This window comes from Cucumis sativus, chromosome 6 (genome assembly GCF_000004075.3).
Source record: "Cucumis sativus cultivar 9930 chromosome 6, Cucumber_9930_V3, whole genome shotgun sequence".
NCBI lineage: Eukaryota > Viridiplantae > Streptophyta > Magnoliopsida > Cucurbitales > Cucurbitaceae > Cucumis > Cucumis sativus.
In genome coordinates this window covers 12,534,502-12,557,183 of record NC_026660.2, presented here as the reverse complement: position 1 = coordinate 12,557,183, position 22,682 = coordinate 12,534,502, and the positions used below count along the sequence as shown (strand labels likewise).

The window sequence follows — 22,682 nt, the reverse complement described above, 5'->3', positions numbered from 1 at the left end:
AACCTTTCTCGACGTCGTGCCGAGATGCATCGTGGAAAGCATGTCCGACACGCTTTTCGCGACGTGGTTGCCCCAGTAGCCTTCCATGACGTTATTTAGGGTTTTCGGCGACATTTTTGTGTGTTGGGGAAGACCATTATTATTGTAGTGTTTCTTCACAATGCAAATGTTGTAAAGTGAGACGCAATGTTATGTGAGATTATACAATATTTGAGTTTGAATTATTAAGACAAAAAATTTGATTGCGGTAGGAATGAGATTATACATTTGTTCACTCATGATTAGAAAAAGCAATGGGATTGACATCCCAAGATTTAGATTGGAAGAACATTAATAATGAAAGAACATGAAGCTCTCATACACCTTTCCCTCCCTTACAAGCAACTTCTATTACTTCACCAATCAATTTCATTCTATATAATTCCAATAATTGTGTCCAACTCCATTCTACTTTTCTTTTTATGACTATTCTACCCTCTTTCAACCTGGGCCGGAGATTATTTCTTCTTTTTCTTTTTTGGGCCCAAATATGGGCCGCTTTTATTACTACGCCCAAGTTGGAATACCTGTTTACACTCTTACCTTTTATGTGTCCCACTTCTACTTTCATGTAACCCTAAACCAATATATGCATTATATTTATGTATAACGTATATTAAGTTGTGATCCAAAATCAGAGCCTTATTTGGGAATGGTTTGACAAACTAAAATTAAAGTACTTTTGCAACCAACAACAATGCTACACTCTTGAAGTGTAAGAGAGTAGAAGGAGGTTTGGAAGGAATTCACTCTGGAGCTTAAATTCACACACTCATGTAAATATGGATGTATGACTAATTTTCTATGTATTCAAATCCATACCAATCTACACTTTTAGAGTTCTATTTGTAAATGTTTCACATTTAATTCAAATGATCATCCTCATCCCATGGTTTGAAGAGTATCAAAAGTTAGTTCAATTTTACGGTGTCAGGAAAAAAAATAACAAATTTGTGACTGAATTCAATAATTTTATATAACAAGCATGTTCATACTTGGCTTGAAAAAGGTTGTGAACACATTTAATATTTTTAATTAAGCATCTAAAACGTTATAAATAAATCGATTTAGAACTTTTATTAAGTTTGTATTTAGAATTTGTCAATGTATTAAGTTTCCCACGTGTGTAAATTTTTTTCAAGCAGATAACTTAATAAATAAAATTGACAATTATAATTCACACAAACAATTTAACTAAAAAAATTTAATCCAAAGTGTAAATTGATTCACTTATATAAATTTTGAAGTTTGAAATTGTAGAACTCGTACAACGTTTATTAAAATAAAAATATTTGAGATATTAGATTGATACACTTTAAAGTAGATATGATGTATGTATATATATTATATTTTGTTCGAAAAAATTTAAGATAAACATAACTTGCCCATGCTTTGCATATCAAAGAAATATTGGTTTAAAGGAAAACAAAGCGAATCTAAGTGTTTGATATTATTTGACAAAGGAGAAATGAACGACTCAAAAAAGTATAGAACGTAAATAAATATTTGGGTACATGATTTTAAACTATGGTTGAACAGCTGGATTGAGTTGCACAAAGATGAATATCGTCTAAAATGCACAAATATAAGTTAAGAATTTTTCTGTTTTGTTTGTAAAAAAATAAGCGGTAATAAGAATGTGAAAACTCGATATTCATAGTTGAATACAATATTAAGACTAGGAACAAACAAAAACGTATGATTTTAAGTTTTTTTAACGCACTATTCATGTAGCATTAGAAGACGTGTTACCTTACCAGTAGTGTCATAATCACCATCCATATTTCTTTGGATACACATGATTTATATGGATATTTGATTCATCATCTTGCACCACTCACCAGTAAGAATGGTGACACTATTTTGGAAACCTATTGACCTACGTGTCTTCACATCGAAACACGAAAAATAAATATTTCTTGTTCGTAAATTTTGAGTATAATTTTTATTTAATATTTTATCCTTAGTAAGTTTTAAATTGAGTTTCGATTGAGTCGTTGATTTTCATATTAATACGCTTGTAGTATCTTCTTATCTCTTACTAGTGTTTATGTCTAGTTTTTTATATTAATTTTATATTCACTAATTGAAAAAGCACTAATTTTGTTAGGTGCCATTAAAATCGATATATCATAACAAGTTTAAATTAATTAACTCACAGCATAAAAAATGAACTTGCAGTAAAATTGTAAAAACTTAAACTCTAAAAATTAAATGAAAATTAAGCTCAAGATACAAAGCTAAATGTGCTATTTTTGGAATCTAATGACAAAGGGTCACAAAATCCAAAATTAATAAAGTAAAAAATATAGGTGTCAAATTATAAAATCCAATAAAATAAATAAACATGGTTGGCCAACAAAAAGCAAAATAATTTATAAATAAATAAAATTAACTTAAGTTTGCTAAATTTGAACGTATGATTTAGGAATCAATCTATCGTCTTCATATATACATGAATATGAGTGCAATCGTTGAGAACATAATGAATGTTTGTATACTATGAATTGCCTACAGCGATACTCGAGCAACCGAAAAAACAACAACAAAAATATGATGGACGAGTATTCCCAGTTGAAATGTAAAAATAATTAAATAAATAAATTTAACACTCAACCATGAAGAAGAAAAACTACAATATATTACAAATAATTTTCAAATGGCAATATTTCAAAGTACATGTACCAACATGATATTTTAATCATACAAAAATTAAAGTTTTGTTTGGTGAACAAATTTTGTTTTCTCCTAAAAATTAAACCTATAACACTACTTTCATCTCTAATTCTTTTCTTTGTTAGTCTATCAATTATTCTAAAAAAAACATGTTAATATTTGAAAACTAAAAAATAATATTTTTTAAAAAGTTGTTCTTATTTTGAGAATTTCGTTGGAAATTATACTCATTCTACTTGAAAGTAATATATACGATCAAATAGACTTAATTTTTTTAAAAAAAATCAATAACAAAATAGTTACAAAAAATAGAGTCTAAATTATTAAACCAAATAATATTTATACAACTACATATTTTTTTTGACTCGGTTATTTTAAAAGCGTGGGTAAAAAATATACTATACCAAAGACCAGCATTTTATAGAGGGAATGAAATGTTTATAGGATAGGGATTAGGGTTTAGAGTTTATCAAATATATTTACAAGTTAATTCCTTTTAACATAAGAAAGATCAATTAATTACAAAATTAAAGACTATTTTTTATTACCAAAGTGAATTTCAACCCGATTTTCATTTTCATGGAGGAGTAGTTCAATCTTTATTACAAAAATCATATTACCTATATTAAATCACATTTAGTCTCTTAGTGAATTACGAAAGTCTAGAACTGTTAGATTATCATGAAAGTATTTTATATATTAGAATGCACTTTTTTAAAATAAGAAAAAAAAAGTTGTAAAGAGTTGATAAACCCTTGTTAACCCACACATGTGAAATAAATATTTTTGGAAAGGGGAGGAATTGTTTATTTATAGCATCTCTTCTTTCATAAGTTAAATAATTAATTTATATGTACAGAATAAGAGTGTGTATGAAAATGAGGTAAGGCAATGGGCCAAGGGGACCTCCACCCCAATTGGCTCCCATTTTCCTATAAATACCTAAACATCATCCACCTAGCTTTAAGGCATTAAGGCATTGCCCTCTTATACTTTATACCACATACCCTACACTATATTTATTCATTCCCCCCCACAACCATTATTTTGTTCACTACTCTTAAATGGTTTTACTATATAAATGCATTTTTTGCTTATTACGAATGTGTAATAATTTAGAGTTATAAAGCTTTTAACCTTTTTCTTTTCTTTTGTTAATTATAAATGTGTTACAATTGTTTATAATAATTCAATGTGCGGTCGTGTTTTGATTGGCATGTGGTGCGAACATGTATTTGTTCTTTTTATTGTTAAGTGGTCCGTATATTTATTTGTAAGACTTCATTTATTACGATCGTATGATGTTCTTATGTGATTATAAACGTTAACTTAAACCATTATAAGTTCTATTTTCTTTTTTTTTTTCCTTCAATTTTGGCACTTTATAATGAAAAATAATGCTATGTCTATTGGCTCATAACAAATCTACTAGACATTGACACTAAATCTCTAACCTATTGATTGAGAGTCATTTTTTTTTTTTTTAACGTTGGTTGAACTATGTTTACGTTAACAATTTTTCTTCTTTTAAAAATATTCGTAAACAAAACAACTCTTCAAATTTATTTACAAATTACGTACATGTATGATCACGTGACTTAAATTTGACGTTTATTATAACGTAGTATAAACCAAAATATATATTTGGGCAAAAGAAAAAGAAAAAGAATCACCCCAATATTTGATGGAAAGAAAGAAAAAAGGAAGGTGGATGATTAAATTTGGTGTTAACTAGCATCATGTCTTATCCAATTAATTTAGTTTGATTAACCAAATCAATAATTGATGATAGAAAAGTTAGAACTTTGGGTAAAGGAGACAGAGAATATTAGAAATTTGGGACATAAATATGCTTTCTTTCTTATGCCAAAAAATAAATGATGTGACCGATTCTTATGGAAGATCCCATTTGAGTCACGTGACCTTGCAACGTGTCACGTGCCTGTTGGATAATTATTATGGGGATCCATTTTTTGTGTTAATTAAAACCACTTTCTCAGTTTTCTAAATACTAAAATCAGTAAATATTAATTTTACATATTATGTATTAATTGAGTATATTTGTCCCCATCTCTCTCCCTAGTTTCAATCACTTTGGAAGACATACATACATATATATATATATATATATAATATGCATATAAATTATCATGAGGAAATTCATTTTATGATTCCATACTTTTTGACTTTGACTTTGGTATTGCAATACCTTTTTAAATAATTGTTTGATGAGTTGTTTTTCTTTTTCATAAAATTCAATTTTGGTAAGCAAGTTAATTATATGTTTGGTAAATAAATATTAAATTATTGTGCCTTAATTAAACATAATCACTAAAACACACCTGATGTTATATTTTTTTAAATTGCATTTGCTTTTACAATAATCTAAAAATAACTGCTTTTAAAAGTGTGTGAAATAAAATATGTGGTTTAAAGGTAATTTAATCCTAATTTATTTTACCCATAAAAAAAAAAAAAGAATAGGATTATCCGAAACGAAACTTGAATCGAAATGCAAAAAAATGGACAATTAAATCAATTTTACCTCAACCCAACATAAAATATTAGATAAAGTAAGATTTGATTGCAACGAGAATATATATACGAGTTCATATATTTGTTTCAATTATAAATTAATCCAAATGAGATTGAGGATATATGAAGTTTGAAGAACACAGAAAGGGCATGGCAAATCTGACCTAAGAATAGAGATAGAATTATTAATACAACTTTTATTTTAATTAAACCAAAGAAATGTTGCCCAAAGAAGGAAACATAAAAGTAGATATGTACCAAACAAAAAACTAAAAAGGGCTTCAAGTACCAAAGCGCAATCAATAAACCCTTAAATATATTCGAATTTTAACTTAAAATAAATTCTGGCAGTTGAGTACTTTTTATTTAATAATATGAATGGAAATGAAATTAGAGAGTTTTGTTTTCTTAGGGTTATAAGTCAACAGAATTGGGGCAGTAAAAAAGGCTACAAAATATAGGCTATCAAGTAAAAGCTCTCAATCACCTGTTACCTATTCACACAACAACAGTAGACATGTAGCTGATTTACCTTTTCTTACTTCTATATCAAATCCCAATTTTTCTAATTCAATTTCAATCTTTTGGTTTCAATACTTTCCCCTACCATATTACATAAATAAAATAAATAAAAACAAACTAAAAAAAGCTATCAAAACCCAACATTATATATATAAAAAAAACTTTATACTAAATCCAGAAATAATTGCAAATATAAAAATTAATTCTAAAAGAATTAGATACAATTTAAAAGAATTTATAAATATAACAAAACTTAGATTTAATTATTGGAGTCATATATCATGGTATTACATTAACTAATGTGAATCACTAATTAATTTTACTATTTGAAATTTTATTACAAGCTTAATTACTATCTCTAACAATGTGGTTGTTGCAAAGATGCTACTTGATAACAAAGAACGCTCTCATTCCAAAATATATTACTATATATTTTGTAGTTTGGTTTTGAACATATTATGATAGCATTAAAAGATATATAGATATATATATTTATGGTAAGAGTAGTGAGGGCATTGTTGAACCAACGCATGCAAAAGAAAACAAAAAGACTAGCAAAAACAAGAAAGTGAAAATGTATAGACAGGACATTAATTGAAAGAAGTTGGTGATGAGGTGGGATCACGAACTTGAAAGAAATGGCGATTCTTGACAACAATGTCATACATATGCATGGGCTTAAATTTGGCGAAGCTCTTAGGGAGGGAAATCAAGTGAGCGGAGTCATGAGAGCGGTTTGAAAGATCTGATTTGGGGATCAGCTTCGGCCAAATTTGGGTACCGAGTCCAGCCGAGTTCGGCGAGCCGTTGCTCGAGTTCGGCGTAGGACCGTATGACTTGGTTGGTTGGAAGGTAGACGAGGACCCTGGGACGAGCCCCTGGGGCGGTGGCGGTGCCTGGATGGGGCGGGTCCTTGCACTCGAACGATTCCCTGGTTGGGTTGGATATCAGACGAGCCACACCATTTTTGTCGAACACCCAAACGCCGGACATGATTCGGGAGAGAGAGACCGGAGATCAGGTGGGGAAATAAAGAGAGCAAAAGGTTTTAGATTTATAGAAAAATAAAATGGGACCCATGTCATTGGTTTAGGCCGTACCAATGACGAGGGTTAATCTCTTGTCCAATCAAAATATTATCTGATGCACCAACTTTTTCTTTTTAATATATATATATATGTGTGTGTGTGTATGTATGTATAATTCTTAAAAATTTAAAGATTTAATATGCGTTATGGAGGGTGGTAAGAAGAGGAGTTTAAGATGGGTTGGATTTATATAACAAATTTAATCTGATATAATAAATGGGAAAGGAACAATCTACGAGTAAGTACTTAGGTAGCATACTATACCTAGTTGGTTTTGTAGGCTCAGTTTATGTACTTGGGTTTGAAAATTAAGTCCCCTTTTTTGTGAAAATAAATAACCATGCCTTTTATTATTTACATTTTACACCCTCATTAATCACATGTCAGGACAAAACTATTCCTTATTTGCATCTTTTTTCCTTCGCTATTTGTCCTTTGAAAATATTTCAATTTTTTTGCTTTTTATTAATTGTAGTTGCGTAATAATACATCCATGGGACCATCTAACCAATAGTGTTAACATATATAATTACTATACATCAAATAGTACAATTCAACTAACCCTAACTTCCACTACTATTAACTTCCAGATTAAAACCCCTATACCTAAATCACTTACTTTTAAATTTATACTTCTTTCCTATCTAATAAACTTCCATAACAGTGTTTCAAATTGGAAATATTAGATTGAATTTGAATTACACTTTTAAATACTCGCTCCGTTATTGTCCATATAACCTAAATTCATATTATCGTGATTTTGTTTGAAGTTCTATAATAGATACGTTGGGTGGGAATATAAACAAATTTAACTATTTTAAGTTAATAAAATAAGTAAATAATTCAAATTTAAAAAATTAGGTTGGGTCGAGATAGAAACTCTATTCAAATTTGGATTTTCAACCTCACACGCATAAGAAATCTTGCTATTGATGTAAAAAAAAAAAAAGCAGTTTTCAAAGTAAAGTTTAAATATGATTAAAGTTACAATTTTGTGTAACTAACACATCCGTGGTTATTAATTAGCAAGAACAACCCAAACTAAAATGATGAAATTTCTTAATTAAAAGATTTGAAGGCTTTTTGGAGTAACGACGGAAGGTATTAGTGAATAATTAAAACAACTAATATTAATATTAATATAATTATGTGACCTCATCAGACAAGTAGCCGTCTTAGCTCAGCTGGTAGAGCGCATGGCTTTTAACCATGTGGTCGTGGGTTCGATTCCCACAGACGGCGTCGTTTATATTTTATTTTCTTCATCCAATTTATAAGTTTGGAATTTTGAGAGAATGACATTCGGCCCACCACTATTAATGTTGGGCTTCCTTAACCCTTGTTTTTTAGTAGTGCTAGATTTGCATATTTGCTTCATATTAGTAATTTTACTTATGAAATTGTGAAGTATCGTACAAGGGTGGGTGATGATATGTCACGTATTATTTTTCGTTTAACATTGTCTTTCTTATAATATAATTACATTCCATCTATTTTCAATTAGTGCATATATATGTTTTAAATAATTTTTGTTTATATTTTAAATAATACTGTATAGTAGTATAAATATATGCATAGACTAAATAGGTAAGTTTTAATATAAATAATAAATGTGGATTAAAATTTCTATGATAATCAATTATATATTTTTTTGAAATAGAGATCTCTCAACTTTTGGTATTTTCTTTTCTTTTTTTTTAATATGAATATTAAATGTGGGTAGTTTTATCATTTAGACTCGATATTTGTGTAAATATGTAGTCCATTAGGACTTTTGTGAATATTATAGTAATATTGTGTCCAACATGTAAATAGAGATTCTTTTTTAGGTTATTTTAGTTAAATTTTATTATTATATTTCATTTTGGGGTCTTTTCAAAAACAATAACAAAGTGTCAAAATATTTATAACAATTTCGAAAACGAAAAAACTTACTGGCCCACGATGAAATTTTTTTAAAATTGTCGTGATAGCCGTAAAGGCAAGACGTGTAGGCGAATCAACTCATCAAGTTCCCATTGAAATAGGATCCACACAAGGAAAAGCACTTGTCATTCGTTGGTTATTAGGGACATCTCGAAAACGTCTCGATCGGAATATGGCTTTTCAAATTCACTTCTGAATTAATAGATGTTGTCAAAGGGAGTGACGATGTCGTACATAAAAAGGATGAGACTCATAGAATGGCAGAGGCAAATAGAGATTTGAACCACATAAAAATTTGAAGAAAAAAAAAAGAATTGTAGAAAAAAAAGAGAAAGAAAGACGATGAAAAGAAAAGCAAACCTGAAATATTTAAAAAATGATCAGTATCGTGAATTTTTTCATTTTGTGAGATCGAACGTAAATATTTTATCAGTTTATTATATTTATAAATTTTAACCTTATATTTATTGGGTTTTTTTTTTAAGAATAATTAACAAAAAAGTATTGTAACATATTTTATATATGCATGTTCGTATTTATTTAATTTGGATGAATGAAAGTTTTGATTTAAAAGATAACCCATTTTCATAGTGCTATCTATTTATAATTTCTATATAAAATGGTGTAACCAAAATTAGGTGATGGGATCCAAAGCAGTTGTTTTTGCAATACTCATTGTTACTTCAGATTTGTAATGGAAAGTGGTTAGTGGGTATCCAATGTGCCAATTTTTGAAAGTGGTGCTAAAGAAGAAATTAAAAGATAAAAGAGGAAGTTGAAAATATGATTATAAAAGCTTCCAACTTCCAACTTCCAACCCCACCCATGTGCACACCTTAGCCAATTGCACAAATTTCTTCAAATTAATATCACATTTTTTGTCTTTTTTAGTTCTTCTAAACCATGATTTCCTATCCACTCCCCTTTTCACTCTTTACAATTCTTTACCTCTTCATTTCAAATATTTCATACCTTTGCATTTTTTTTCATTACTTTTTCCATTTTACAAATTCGCCACCAACCTTTTTTATTTAGTGAATTCCAAACCTTTATCATTTAGATTAAGATTCTCATTTCACAAGATGCATTAACTCCCTACCAAAACAAACCATTCATTACTCAAACAACTTTTTATATATATATATATAATTTAGAGTTTGATTTGTATTTGATCTTATATATTTTTAAATTGTTACACTTCTTTCTAATTTTTCTCCTAAATTATGGATGTTCACTAAATACTCATGTTTAGACATTGATTTGTACTCATTTTACTACAATTTGATAATAAAATACTTAAATTCGTTTTGATTTGTAGATACATAGTTGAATGTATGAAAAGTTACAAGTGTTCCAGATTAATTGGAGTTTTAAGGATGGAAGTAAAACATTTAAGCACTTAGCTCTTAAGGTTGCCATCTATTTACTTGACAGCAAACACCAGATTAACAAAATACTATGGGAAAAGCGAAATAAAGAGAGGCAAATTAATCCCAACAATAGTACAATTCAATTAAAATGTATAATAGAAAAGGAAGGAAAGAAAGAAAAGACAGAAAAATTACACACATAATAATTTGAAGTAGCAGTAGTAGTAGTAGAGATCACTACAAATAAATCTGTAAGACTCAAATTAATCTATAAACCAAGACTGCGGGCCACAATCTTCATTCAGCCGCTTCAGCCTTCCCATCACTTAAAACGGTAAACCTCATAACCCAACCCCAGTCAAAATACACTCTTCCAATAATACCCCCCCGATCCTCGCTCCTAATTACGCTCAGATCAGATTAGTCTCAGTCTCATATAAAAAAAAAACAAACACTTCCACAAAGGTTATAAATGGAAATTCATTTTCTTAAAAAAAAAGAAAAAAATCAAAGTAACCTAACCACAGTTAAAACAGATTCTTCTTTTTCTCTTTTAACTTGGGGTTACACACGGAAGTTCTTGCCGGTGAAAGTTTGGCCGAACTGCCAATGAGCGGGGGCAATGTTCCATGACGTTGAGGTTCGTCGGTCGCTGCCCGTCACTCTAAAAGAAAGAGCTTGACCCACCAATACTGCGTTGGATTGCCAATTCTGTCCCCAGTTTCTTGTTAAACTCATCCAACCGGTTCTTGTTCCTTTCACACTCACCCTCACGATATCCCCTGCCCCTGCCACGTTCGTTATTAGAACCAGATTGAAGTAACGAAACCCGTTGATGGTGAACCGGATTCCTCCTTGCTTACGGCATGGTACTCTGCGTAATTATATACCCAAACGTTAGAGCCCATAGTACTAAAACATCCATCATATATCTTATCATTTCTCCTAGTATCACCCTACTTCAATGCTGAATCCCTACTTCTACTTTTTACTTTCTACTCGTACATTATTTTCAAGTTTCACCCATACATTTTTTAAGGACCTTCAAAATTAATTCGCATTCGCAAAAGACTTACCGGCGGTACGAAACGGGGACGATTCCGGCGCGGTACTCAGCGATTTTAAGGAACATAGGCATAGCGAGGTCAAAATGAGACCTCGGGGGATTACACCAGCCGCCATTATCGTTCGGAAGAGCATAGTTCGGCGGGCAGAAATTAGTAGCAGTAATCAATATCGACGGGCTACCAGAATGGCACCATCTTGGATCATTAGCACACTTAATTTCAAAGCAAGCGCCGCAGCTCTGACCCTTGTTGAAAAGCGCAGTACTAAGCGCCGCGGTGTTAACGCCGTAGCCTTGGCTGTACAAATTCCCGTACCCACAAGCTCCACCTGCAAAGTTGGGAGTTAAGCATATACACATTGAATGTAAGAAGTAGAGTTTGAAGGAGTTAAACTAAAATGTACCCATTGTGCCGGAAGCGTCGGAGCCGCCGTAGAAAGTAGCGTGGGCACTCTGCCATGGGCCGCCGGAGTAAACTCCGGGGATTCTGGCTTCGATTAGGAGGGAAAATGAGAGAAGAAGGGGAATGCAGAGAGAGAATGGAGTGGCCATGTTTTTTGTTAATGGAGAAAGTGAAAGAGAAAACGCGGTTAGAGAGGGAGGGAAGACAAAGGAGATGATGGGTAAGGGAAAGAGATGGTGGAGTACTTATGGAGGAGAAAGAGGGGGGAAAATTGCTACAGTGCAGTTGTAATTTTACAAAAATCAAATATTTTTAATTAAAAAGTTTAGGCCCCACTTGTCTTTATATATATAGCTTAGTTTTAATGATTTAAATTACACATTAACCTAAAAATGAAATTAATTATACCCAAAATTTAGCCTCAAACAAGTTCTTAAATAAGTTAATAATGATTTATGTTGAACCATACGTTTAGGACAAAATTGGGGGAATCTGAAAACAAAGGACTAAAGAAAAAAAATTGCATTTTATATTTTTTAGATAGGTATTTACTAAATTTTGTGTTCGACTTGAAAGAATAATTGTTATGCATACCAAAACATATATATAATACATAGCAAAAAAATTATTTAAAATTAATCTTGCTTATTTATATATACAATATATATTTAAAATTTCTGCTTAAATTTTAAATTTAATCAGTTTTTTATGGTTGGAAAAACTTTAAAAATAGTCTTCTACAAATGAACTATTTTATATGATTTTAGGAAATTATATGAATTACGTTATATATTTTTTAAAATAATATAAACCAAATTTATAATATAATATAAAGCATTTATATAATTATTATTTTGTAATAGTATATAATTAATAATATGTTACCTATTGTACTAAAAATTGAATTGAGTTTATAATATTATATAATCTATTTCCAAATACTTTACATGTATTTAATAAAATTTTGTAGTTCAAAATCTTTGAATTTTAAATACAATAAAAATATTAAATTGTTATTTTCTGAATTTACACTGATTTAATCACAAAATTTGAAAACAATTTTCAAATAAATACATAGTATTCACCCTAAACTAGATATTTACTTAAACTTAGTAAATCTTAAAACATAATTTAGATTCTTTTTACCAAAAAGACCCTTAATTTGTTGTTTGTAATATATTTGTTTCTAAATTTAATTTTCAAATTACCTATTAAAAAAAATAAGATTTAGAATATTAAAAATGTAAATTTTAAAATTAGACGAAAGTTGAAATATTTTCTTAAAAAAAATGAGAATGATAGTAAATAAATAATGAAAAATTTAAAATACAAAGTAGTTGTCAAAACAAGATATTGCAGTGTGAATTAATGACATGTTTGACTATAGGAATGTGAATAGGAATTGAGAGTGAAATCGTTGATACCAATGCCCAACTTCTAACTTTTTTTTTCTTCCCAAAATAGAAACAAATTTGCTTTAAATTTATATTTTACTTTGAATCCTTTTATAAATGTATAATAAATGAGTAGAAACTTAAAATATTTATAGATTAGTAAAGGTTGATTTTATACCATGTAAAAAGAGAGATTAGATTAGATAGATGATAGAAAAAAGAGAGTTTTTAGGATAAGGAGTAAGTTGTTATAGTTTTAAGTTGTTGTGGTTGAGTTATAATAATCTAGGTATATTAAATTAAAAAAAAAAAAAGGAATATTGATAGAGATTAGAGGGAAAACTTAGGTAGAGAGATAATTTAATGTAAAAGTAAATAAATGAGGGTGGGAAAAGAGAGTACGAGCTCGTACAAGAAGAAAGTGGAGGAGGAAGAGAGAAATATTTTTATTTAATACCAATAATAAACGAACTTAATAATAATGGAGTGTGTATGTAATAATAATAATAATAATAATAATACAAGGTTTGCGTCAATCGGAAGATGAGGCGTGATAAGCGGCTGTGATTGGATTATAATTTAAATATTTGAAAAAAGGAAAAGAAAAGGGGAGAGGGGAAAAAGAAAAGAAAGTAATTGTTTTTATTTATGTTTAGAGATTGGTGGTGGGGCCGAAGGAGAAAGAGGCAAAGCAAGTAGAAGGCACTAAAGAATCTGACGTGGGGCTTTACAAGTGGGCTCCGCAATAGCTCCGCAATCCACGCTGCATTTAATTTCCCCTGGGAAGTTGTTTGTTTGAACAAAGTTTGACCCCTTGGGTTGGGTTGGGTTGGGTTCTCGAGCCACCACCCATTTACTGCCAAACCAAACCCAAACCCAAACATTCATCCCCCTACTTTCCCTTCTCTCTTCTTTTTTTTCTTTCACCATTCCATTTACTTCTTCTTTGTGCCTCCACCCAATTATTCTCTTTTCCCCTTTACAATTTTATATACATTATCAATTCTTTTTCCTCACTTCTTCCCTTCCTTTCTTCCTATCATTTTCATAAAACCATTCTTATGCTCATCGTTCTTTTCTAATTCCTCACACTCTCACAATACCTTTTAACCCATCAATTAATTAATATATTATTTTTTTACACAAATAAATTTGAAAAGCAAAACTAGAGCATTAAGTTGGTCAAAGATGAAGAAGGATATTGAATATGGAAGATATAGGTATTTAAATATTTAAAAACATTTTTATGGTTGATGTGAGTGTTAATTTGAAGAATGTTGTGTGTGAAGGGAAAGGGTGAATGAGGCGTGTTCGGTAGGCAAAACAATCTACTAATTTAGACTATTAATGATAGCATGAAACAAGTCTTTTATCTTTTTATCTTTTATATAGAGTGGTCTCATGACCCATTAGTGGATGATCAATAGCACCCCATTTCATATCTCTTCACCCCTACCTACTTCATGCATCTTATCATTTACATTTCATCTCTTTATTTCATATATAACAAAAATCCTAAATATAATGCATTTCATTTATACCAGTGAATCAAAACTATAAAATATACACTCATAAAACTTGTAATCAAACTTATTTTGCATTATTAAAAAAGTTCTTTTTTTTTTAAATCTTTAAAATAATTTCACGTATACCTTAATAACCAATTTAGTGAAATATTTTAAAAGGCAAAATTAATATTAACCTAATAACAATAAAAAAAATGTATCATCATCTATTTTCACTTTTTGTTTGTTTTGTAGTTCTATTATTATTCATCTTATACGTAATTACAAATAATTTTTTTTAAAAAGACTTTAGTATTTAAACTATTTTGATCAATTATGTTTGAAGCATATATTTGGTTGTTAAATATTTTGATTTTGCAACCCTACAAATTGATTGGAGTATGAGTGAATATTGTAAAAGGGGACATAAAAAAGATGGGAATAATTAGATGGAAGGTTTCACATTGGCTTTCAATGCATAAACCCAATCAATATTTGATATATTGTCTTATGTCAAACATCAATGTGAAACCTTTGAATTTAGTAGTTTTGTACACACATTCATTTCTCTTTCTTTATTATTTACAACCAATTATACAACAATATCACCACACAAAAAAAGCTCAAATTTTGATACACTAATTTAAGAAACATATTGTATGTTTTAAAAAATGAATTAAAAATATTTAAGAATTATTCTTTTGTTTTAAAAAAAGATATAATTCTCAGAAGTAGTTAATTTAAATTTAAAATAAAAATATAAAGTTCATGGAAGAAGTTGTTTAGATTTAAATTTAAAAATTGGAAAAAGAAAAAAGTAAAAGAATACATGAAGCAAATGAGGGGATCGGAGTTGTAGGAATTTGGTAAAGGTGAGGTGAGGTTATGGGCTTTATGGGTTCAAACCTCCCATCTTATTTCCGTACCTGCTGACGTAACTCACACAAAGTTTTGTTTTTAAATTAATTTTATGATTTAAAGTGTATCATACCCTTAAACTAAATAAACATTTCATGAGATGTACCAAAGTAATATATAAAAAAAAAAACCAAAGTTAGATATTATAAAATAAAACGAGAGGATGATGATTTGATGATAGTAAGTATAGATTGTTTTGGGATAGAAGCGAGGTGGAAGGAAGAATTAATAGTAATAGGAAGCTGGCAGTGGCCATATTCACGCTTGACGCTCCCCACCATGTGATTGCTAATCATAACAACACCTCTAATCTCTTCATTCCTATTTTTATTTTCTAAAGTCAAAACCCTAAATCCAATCATATTTATTTCTTTTTTAAACCCATCAAAATTAACACAAACTAATTAAAGGCGGTGGAACACTCATCATCACGTTCTCACCATTAAAAAAAAAAAACAAAGCCTATTTTATTTCAAATTTTCAAATCGATACATAGATTAAATAATTTGATCCCTTTATGAATAAATTAGGTTTGAATTTGACAATACGAGTTGGATGGGTTTGTATTTTGTTTGACTTCATTAACAATAGTTTTATTGTGTACTAAGAAAGGATACATTTGGTTGAATAATATATTTAGCAAATATTGTTACGTAAATGATTAATGTTTTATGATATGGAGAGCAGGCATTGGGCACATGGTGGTTGAAGACAGATTACTTTGGTCATACAGAAAAGAAGAGAAAAATCAAAAGATGGAAGAAACAATGGAAGTCCAAAACGGTGTGCCGCCAATTATGGCTTCATTTTCATTATCATCACATATTAATAATACAAACATTGTATTATAATTTCTTTTTAACTTTGTATTTTGTGAAATTTTGAAACTTACCATATTAGATTTATATTTAAATTTCATCCATTTTTTTAATTCAGACTAGATTTGTAATTTTAATAAATCCGAAACAAAATAGACACAAATTATAATTTAATCCAACATAAAAAGTAGGGCTTGTTTTTGTGGGAAATGAATTGAAGTTATCTTTTTTGTTAAGCAATAGGGGTTATTAGGCATGATCATGCTACATTTAATCCACTATATTATATTGAATCAATCATGTTGTAACTAATTATATAGGCAAATATAATGTCAAGCAAATCATTTGTACGGTAAGACTATTGAACATGCATTAGTGGAATAAACAAATCAATATTGATCATCTTATTCTTTTGAAATCATATTGTATGTATGCTATTATTTTATAAATATATCCATTCTCTCTTCCCTGGATTTAAGGATTTTTTTCGTGCAGTTTTTCTTTTCTAAATAAAAAATTTACCTTTAAAGATGTCAATTTAAAATTGGATTGTTATAAAAATTGAAACTTCTTCTTCTTTTTGTGTGTGTGTGAACAAGACAAATCATAAAGTAAGATGATAGTCAAGAATTATAAGTTGGGAAGACTAACTACTTTCTACAATTAAACTATATAAGAAAAACACCAACTCCAATCCTTACATTAAAGCTTCAAATAAATATTTGTAAAATGTATTGAGTGAACGTATGGTGCGGGAAAATTTCGAGTAGTACTACTTTTGCTTATGATCTAACACATAATTAATTTATTTTGTGAACCTCGTACTATTCTCAAATGCTATTATCATGACAAGAAAAGAATGGAGGCATGAACAATTCTCTATGCTAATCAGACTTTTTCCCATGTAATAGTGTCATGCAAGTTAATACTTTAGCCCAAAATTAAAGACAAAGAATGAAGATTAAACCTAGAATACATCTCATGAGGTTTAAATCCAACAAATACCAATTAGGGGAAGGTGCAGGTGAAGACCACATGATGCATTTTGGCAAAGGAAAGAGTATGATGGTGCTTAGTGGTCTCCTAGAGAGTGGCTAAGAACTTTGTTGGGAGAGATTGAAGAGAGACCAAAAGGCATTGATAGAGCAGCTTTTTATGCTAATTTTGGTAGAGGCTGCAATTTGGTCAGCTTAGTGGGCATTATAGGAAAGAAAGCAAAAGAGAGAGAGAGAGAAGAAGCATTGTCCATAATGGGACACATCCTGTCTTGTTCCAAATGCTTTTTTTTTTCTTTTTATGTTTGGTGCAATCAAAGCTTTTGTTCAGATTTATAGACAGAAATCAGTGGTAGAGTAGAATGTCTAGGTTTGTGAGTCATATAAAAGTTGAATTGTAAACTGAGGGTGTAGAGTAATGAGTAAAATTTGCTTTATAATACAATAATGTTAGTGTTGGGCGTGCGACTAATGTCCTATAATGGATTATTGCGTTGATATAGGAGGGTAAAAGTAAAATTTGTTATTGGTACGAAACCCTTTGAATGAAACCAAAAGCAAACTTCATAAGGTTATGTCACTATGACGTGTTTCATTTATCTCCCACAATTGGTACTAGAGTTATTTCAGAATTATTTGGGAAGAGTTCTATCTAAACATGAGTTCAACTAAATGATTGTATGACAAGAGACTCAAAGAAAAAGAGTGAAACCAAAAACAAAGTTACAAAATTTATCTTTAAAATAGATTATATGATACTGTTGTGGAGATGTGTAGAAGAATAAGAAATGAGTCCCCAAACTACACTTTTTAATCAACTTTAACTAATAATTAGTTCTTTTGTATACGATGAATGAAGTAAACTTTTAGTCTTTCACATCTCATTCATTATTAACCAAAATCAATTAAATAAAAACCAATATTACGACAAAAGGATCAAAAAGATAATCAGATCAAGTTGGAATCCCAACTCTGTTTCATTTCTCATCAAGACTCAAGTCTTAAAAACTAAAAAATTTGTTAAACTGAGCTTAGTTCAATAATAATTAACATGACCCTTCTATCATAGAAATGGAAAGTTTGATTCCCGTTCATATGATTGTCGTATTAAAATAAGTCAAATCAACTCTTCACCTTCCATCTTTCGGAACATACTAACTGCAGTCAACAAAGGAGGCTGCAGACATAAGAATGATTCTAAGAAACAGAACTAACTAGAGATGGAGTATAAAAGGATGGACCTAACATTTAACTACACATTTGAAAGAAAAAAGAAAAGAAGAACTATTAGTCTATATTCTCCAGAATCCCAACAATGATTCTGATCTATAAAGACACTTCAACCAACAAAAGTTAATTATAAAAACATATTAATGATTCCAACCTCCTTGGTCTCGATTAAGTCGTCCACATTGTTGTGTTCTGACAGTTTGCAGTCTTTCTATCCCTCTTCCTAAAAAGCAGAGAAAAGCTACGCTAAGAGAGAAAGGTAAAGAAAATGAAGCTTCCTCTTCGTTCCCTATGGTTTAGTGATTCATAATGTTAAGTTCCAATCAAGTGACATAATAGGCAATCTCACAGAACTTATTTCAGTTGAAAAATCATTCAATCCAACCAAAAACAATGTTCTATACCGCTGAACTCGTATCATTCTACCACATTCATATTTCCAACGCATAAACTGCTTGCTGGTTTCTCTAAGGATGGTGCAGGGAAAAAGAAACCATTGCTTAAGACCATCAAATGTACACAACGTTATTGGTGCCTGACTAACTATTAATTGATGACAATACAGGGTGATAGTCTTAACAAGGATTACATCCATAGCCCATCATCTCTATGTGGCCTTTGGAGAATGTCAACAATGAATTTGAGATCGAAAATCAATCTATCACCATTTATCAGAAGCTAAAGTTTTCCTGCTCTTCTAAATCAATTTGTTCACATGATGAATGTTAAAAAAAATAAAATTTGAGCCATCAATTAGAAGCATTCGTAAATAAGCAGGGCATCAAGTATAACCAAGTTCATTGTTGGAACTTCACCAAGTAATTTTCAGGATGTCAAATCATTCTTCGCCAATCAAAAGTGTGCCAGACTGTATACGAGAATCCAAGCAAGCTGAAAAATCAAGAAGAGAATGAAGTCAGCTGTCTTAGTCAGTAGACTGATCTTAGCAGTTAGCAAAACAAGGCCTTCCTGACGAAATGTTTGATTAATTATGCATTGTATTACTCAATAAACCTAAAGAAGAACAAAAAGATGTTGAAGTACCAGAAAGAGAGTTATAGAAGCAAAAAGGCCCTCTTGGAGGAGAGCTCCATGGCCTCCAAATTCTTCTTCATCGACTTTTAATATCATTGCATAGTATCCATATACAACACTGGTTGATATCGCCAAGAAACTGAAAATGGAAACCATCATCCGTAAGACAACATACAAAACTTCAGAAATCTGGTGTTAGCTTTGGATTATGCTAATACTCCTATGATTCAAAATTAACTACTGAGAGAGAAGAAGGAAGAAGATTAAGAAAGGACAATTGACGTGTTGGTATGATCAAGGACCAACACAACAACCTTGTGAATGAATAGTCAAATGGTTAAGAATTATCGTAATTTTAACAGAATTATAAATGACTGTGTGGAAAAAAAAAAACTCTTTTGCCCTTATGTTTTTCATTTACTTTAGCTATCAAAAATCAATTCAACTATGATTTCTTTCTAATTAAAATAAGATCCACGTAGTTTCTCATCATTTATATATACACACACAAAAATGGAAACTTTTTTTAAGATAAAAATGGTAAATGATAGAATTTAGACTAATTTTGAAAATAAATTTATTTTACTGTAGCACTTTAGGTATTCTTGATAATTTAGTGCATAACAACATTTTTTACTCCTATAAGTGACAAACTACTCTCCTATCAATGATATGGTCTATCACTAATAAACTTCGAGAGTTTAACTAAATTTTGCAAATTATTTTATGTTGTACTATATTTGTTAATACTTTAGCCTAATTGCTAAATTTACAACTGACCATTTGTTTTATTGAAAGAAGAGTACTACTAAATCAGCATCACTGCTTTTAAAAATGGTACTATAACGACCACAGCAATTACTTTTAAACATTATAGACATTACATTCCATGGATTCATAAGAGAGAAAAACATTTAAAGGAAGGGAAAAAACAACTCCATGAAATAAAATCACATCAATGTGAAACACACTTGTATTTATAGATAACCAACACTTCATCTGCAACGTCAAATTATCTTATCTTATAACTATGGCTTTCATAGTAATCAAGTCTTTAGAAAGTTGGATTACGCAACTCACATTAAAAACCAAATGCCTCCAACCAAAGGTATGGATCCCCACAACAGTCCAAGTATAACGGCCACTGCTTGTCGAATCCAGTGCAAAACATCTCCCAGTTGGTCCTATTGACAAATTTGTTAAACAGAAACTAAGAACAATATTCAATAATGCAAGTAGACATACCAATTGGGAAGATGATAAAGTCACAGTAACAGTTTTCAGTTTCCTTTATAAATCAAGAGTTTAATGAACATGGCGTTTCAAAAAATTAAAATCTCTACTTCAATTGCAACATTTCAACACTTAACTCCTAATCCCTCCTAAATACAACAGAGAACATAAGCAGAAATAGTAACGATGTAAGAGACAATTAGAAACAAATTCTATTTGGATCCAAGATCTAAAGTATCAAGTACCTTGTCCCATGAGGCTTCTGGATCGATTAATTTAGCGAGCTTGAATGGAGCCAAATGACCATTCTGATGATCTTGATGCTGATGAAGATTGAACTTAACCGGTTTTGCTTCTTTCATACCGGATAATTCAATCAATCACTCTTCGGGAAAATCGAATAGAAACAACCAAAGAGTCTACAGTAAGCTTAGATCTAGATGCCGGGAGGAAAAGCGCAGATAAAATGCTACAGTCGGAAAAAGAAACACTGTATTTCAGGGAAGAAGATAGAGAAAAACGGTTGGATCAACGAAGAAGAAACTTGGATTTGAAGGATTCATTAGCGGTCATATCACTGAAAAGCAAGAATCTATCGTCGTCTCTCTGCTGGTTTCTTCTGTTCTGGCGTTGGACTGTGGAGCATGTGTAGAAGATGACGGCATAACGTTGGCCACTTGAATCTGGGCCGGCCCATTAAATAGGTGGTGTCAAAATAGCCCAATTCTCAATGCAGGCTGGCCCTTTACTAAAAGTAATAGTTTATTAGCGAGCCCACCCAAGGGTTAAATGATTCTCCAAGACCAAATCTTATGACCCTTTCCCCTCTCAAGAAGTTTAATTCTTTGGAAGTTTTTGATTTGCATTGTTTTTGTATTCCCAAATCAAAGAAGTGTCCAAAAAAAAAAGTGTTTACCTAAATTTTTTTAAGAGACTAATACCTATTTTTGTTTTAATTACTTTTAACGTAGTTTCAAGGTTTATTATCAATTATTCATTTTTCTTTTGAATTGGTATTAGGCATAATCCATCGTAAGATAATAAAAGACAGAATATGCAGTCAGTCACAACACAAATATATGCTATTCGAATAATTGATCTGCCAATCACAACACAAACAACACATTCATTTCTTATGCAGCTAGTCACAACACAAATATATGCATTTTTTTCTATTTATGTAGCAAGTCACAACGAAAAAAATATATGCAACCGGTCACAACATAAACAACATATTCATTTTTTTTATTTAGCACAAATACACACAGTTAAAGAATAATTGATCTATAACTATTTAACCAGTCACAACACAAATATACGTAGCAAGTCACAAACACAAAACCAACCTCAATGCAATTAACGAAAAAATATTACAAACCTCACTTCTTTCTCCAATACCGACAACTTTTTATAAACCATGTTTAGTCTTCCGTGATCTTGCTTTCAAGGTTGAAAATTATATTAATTATTACACACATCCATTTTATAAAGAATAGAAAGGAAAACTACATTTTTTTTTCTTCAAGATAAAAATTAATTTTGAAATATTAAATTTAAGATTTATTGAATATATAAAGATTATGATTGAACGTTTGAAATATAAGAACGAAAATTAAATAAGTTTCAAACGATGGAGATGAACATAGTAAATAGTTTGTTAATTTTTGAAAAAAACAAAAGGTAATTTTACCCATAAATATGTTGAGGAGATAAGAGTAGCGTTTAGGTCGATGTTCCTGAAGAAGAAAACGACGACGTTGGATGTACAACATCGTCATGACGAGTTTAACGCCGTCAAGTAACGTGAATAAAGCCGGCAGTGAAATGTTATTTCGCCGTCAGTTCTATCTTTTAAGAATATTCCCGCGGCCGTTATCACATCAATCCCTTAACCTTTTTCCCTTTCTCTTTTGCAATTCAGATAATATG

The 22,682-nt window shown here is 30.3% G+C and overlaps 2 protein-coding genes and 1 non-coding gene across 3 annotated transcripts; 1 reads left to right on the top strand and 2 right to left on the bottom strand.

Moving 5' to 3' along the window:
• The first annotated feature begins 8,029 nt into the window (after nt 1–8,029).
• Nucleotides 8,030–8,102, top strand: TRNAK-UUU. Its single transcript has one exon. It is a non-coding gene; the product is annotated as a tRNA-Lys (tRNA).
• A 2,222-nt stretch (nt 8,103–10,324) lies between these two features.
• On the bottom strand, nt 10,325–11,865 carry LOC101203979 (expansin-A4). Its single transcript, XM_004143073.3, has 3 exons — nt 11,627–11,865; nt 11,233–11,551; nt 10,325–11,030 (listed from the first exon to the last, which is right to left on the bottom strand). The coding sequence occupies exons 1-3, from the start codon at nt 11,772–11,774 to the stop codon at nt 10,721–10,723; spliced, it is 777 nt and encodes a 258-aa protein (XP_004143121.1). The 5' UTR covers nt 11,775–11,865; the 3' UTR covers nt 10,325–10,720.
• A 6,582-nt stretch (nt 11,866–18,447) lies between these two features.
• Nucleotides 18,448–21,401, bottom strand: LOC101204718 (uncharacterized protein RAB5IF homolog). Its single transcript, XM_004143076.3, has 4 exons — nt 20,999–21,401; nt 20,601–20,704; nt 19,530–19,659; nt 18,448–19,376 (listed from the first exon to the last, which is right to left on the bottom strand). Exons 1-4 carry the CDS (start codon nt 21,113–21,115, stop codon nt 19,338–19,340), a joined length of 390 nt encoding a protein of 129 aa, XP_004143124.1. The 5' UTR covers nt 21,116–21,401; the 3' UTR covers nt 18,448–19,337.
• Between the last annotated feature and the right edge of the window lie 1,281 nt (nt 21,402–22,682).

What these genes read in the sequence shown, in the direction of transcription:
- LOC101204718 (XM_004143076.3), bottom strand. Translation starts at nt 21,115, where the DNA reads ATGAAAGAAGCAAAACCGGTTAAGTTCAATCTTCATCAGCATCAAGAT. An exon ending in CAGAAGCCTCATGGGACAAG is followed by an intron (nt 20,705 to 20,998) that starts GTACTTGATACT and finishes ATTTGTCAATAG; the next exon opens with GACCAACTGGGAGATGTTTT. An exon ending in CTTCTATAACTCTCTTTCTG is followed by an intron (nt 19,377 to 19,529) that starts GTACTTCAACAT and finishes TTGATTTTTCAG; the next exon opens with CTTGCTTGGATTCTCGTATA.
- LOC101203979 (XM_004143073.3), bottom strand. Translation starts at nt 11,774, where the DNA reads ATGGCCACTCCATTCTCTCTCTGCATTCCCCTTCTTCTCTCATTTTCC. An exon ending in CGACGCTTCCGGCACAATGG is followed by an intron (nt 11,552 to 11,626) that starts GTACATTTTAGT and finishes CCAACTTTGCAG; the next exon opens with GTGGAGCTTGTGGGTACGGG. An exon ending in GTCCCCGTTTCGTACCGCCG is followed by an intron (nt 11,031 to 11,232) that starts GTAAGTCTTTTG and finishes ATAATTACGCAG; the next exon opens with AGTACCATGCCGTAAGCAAG.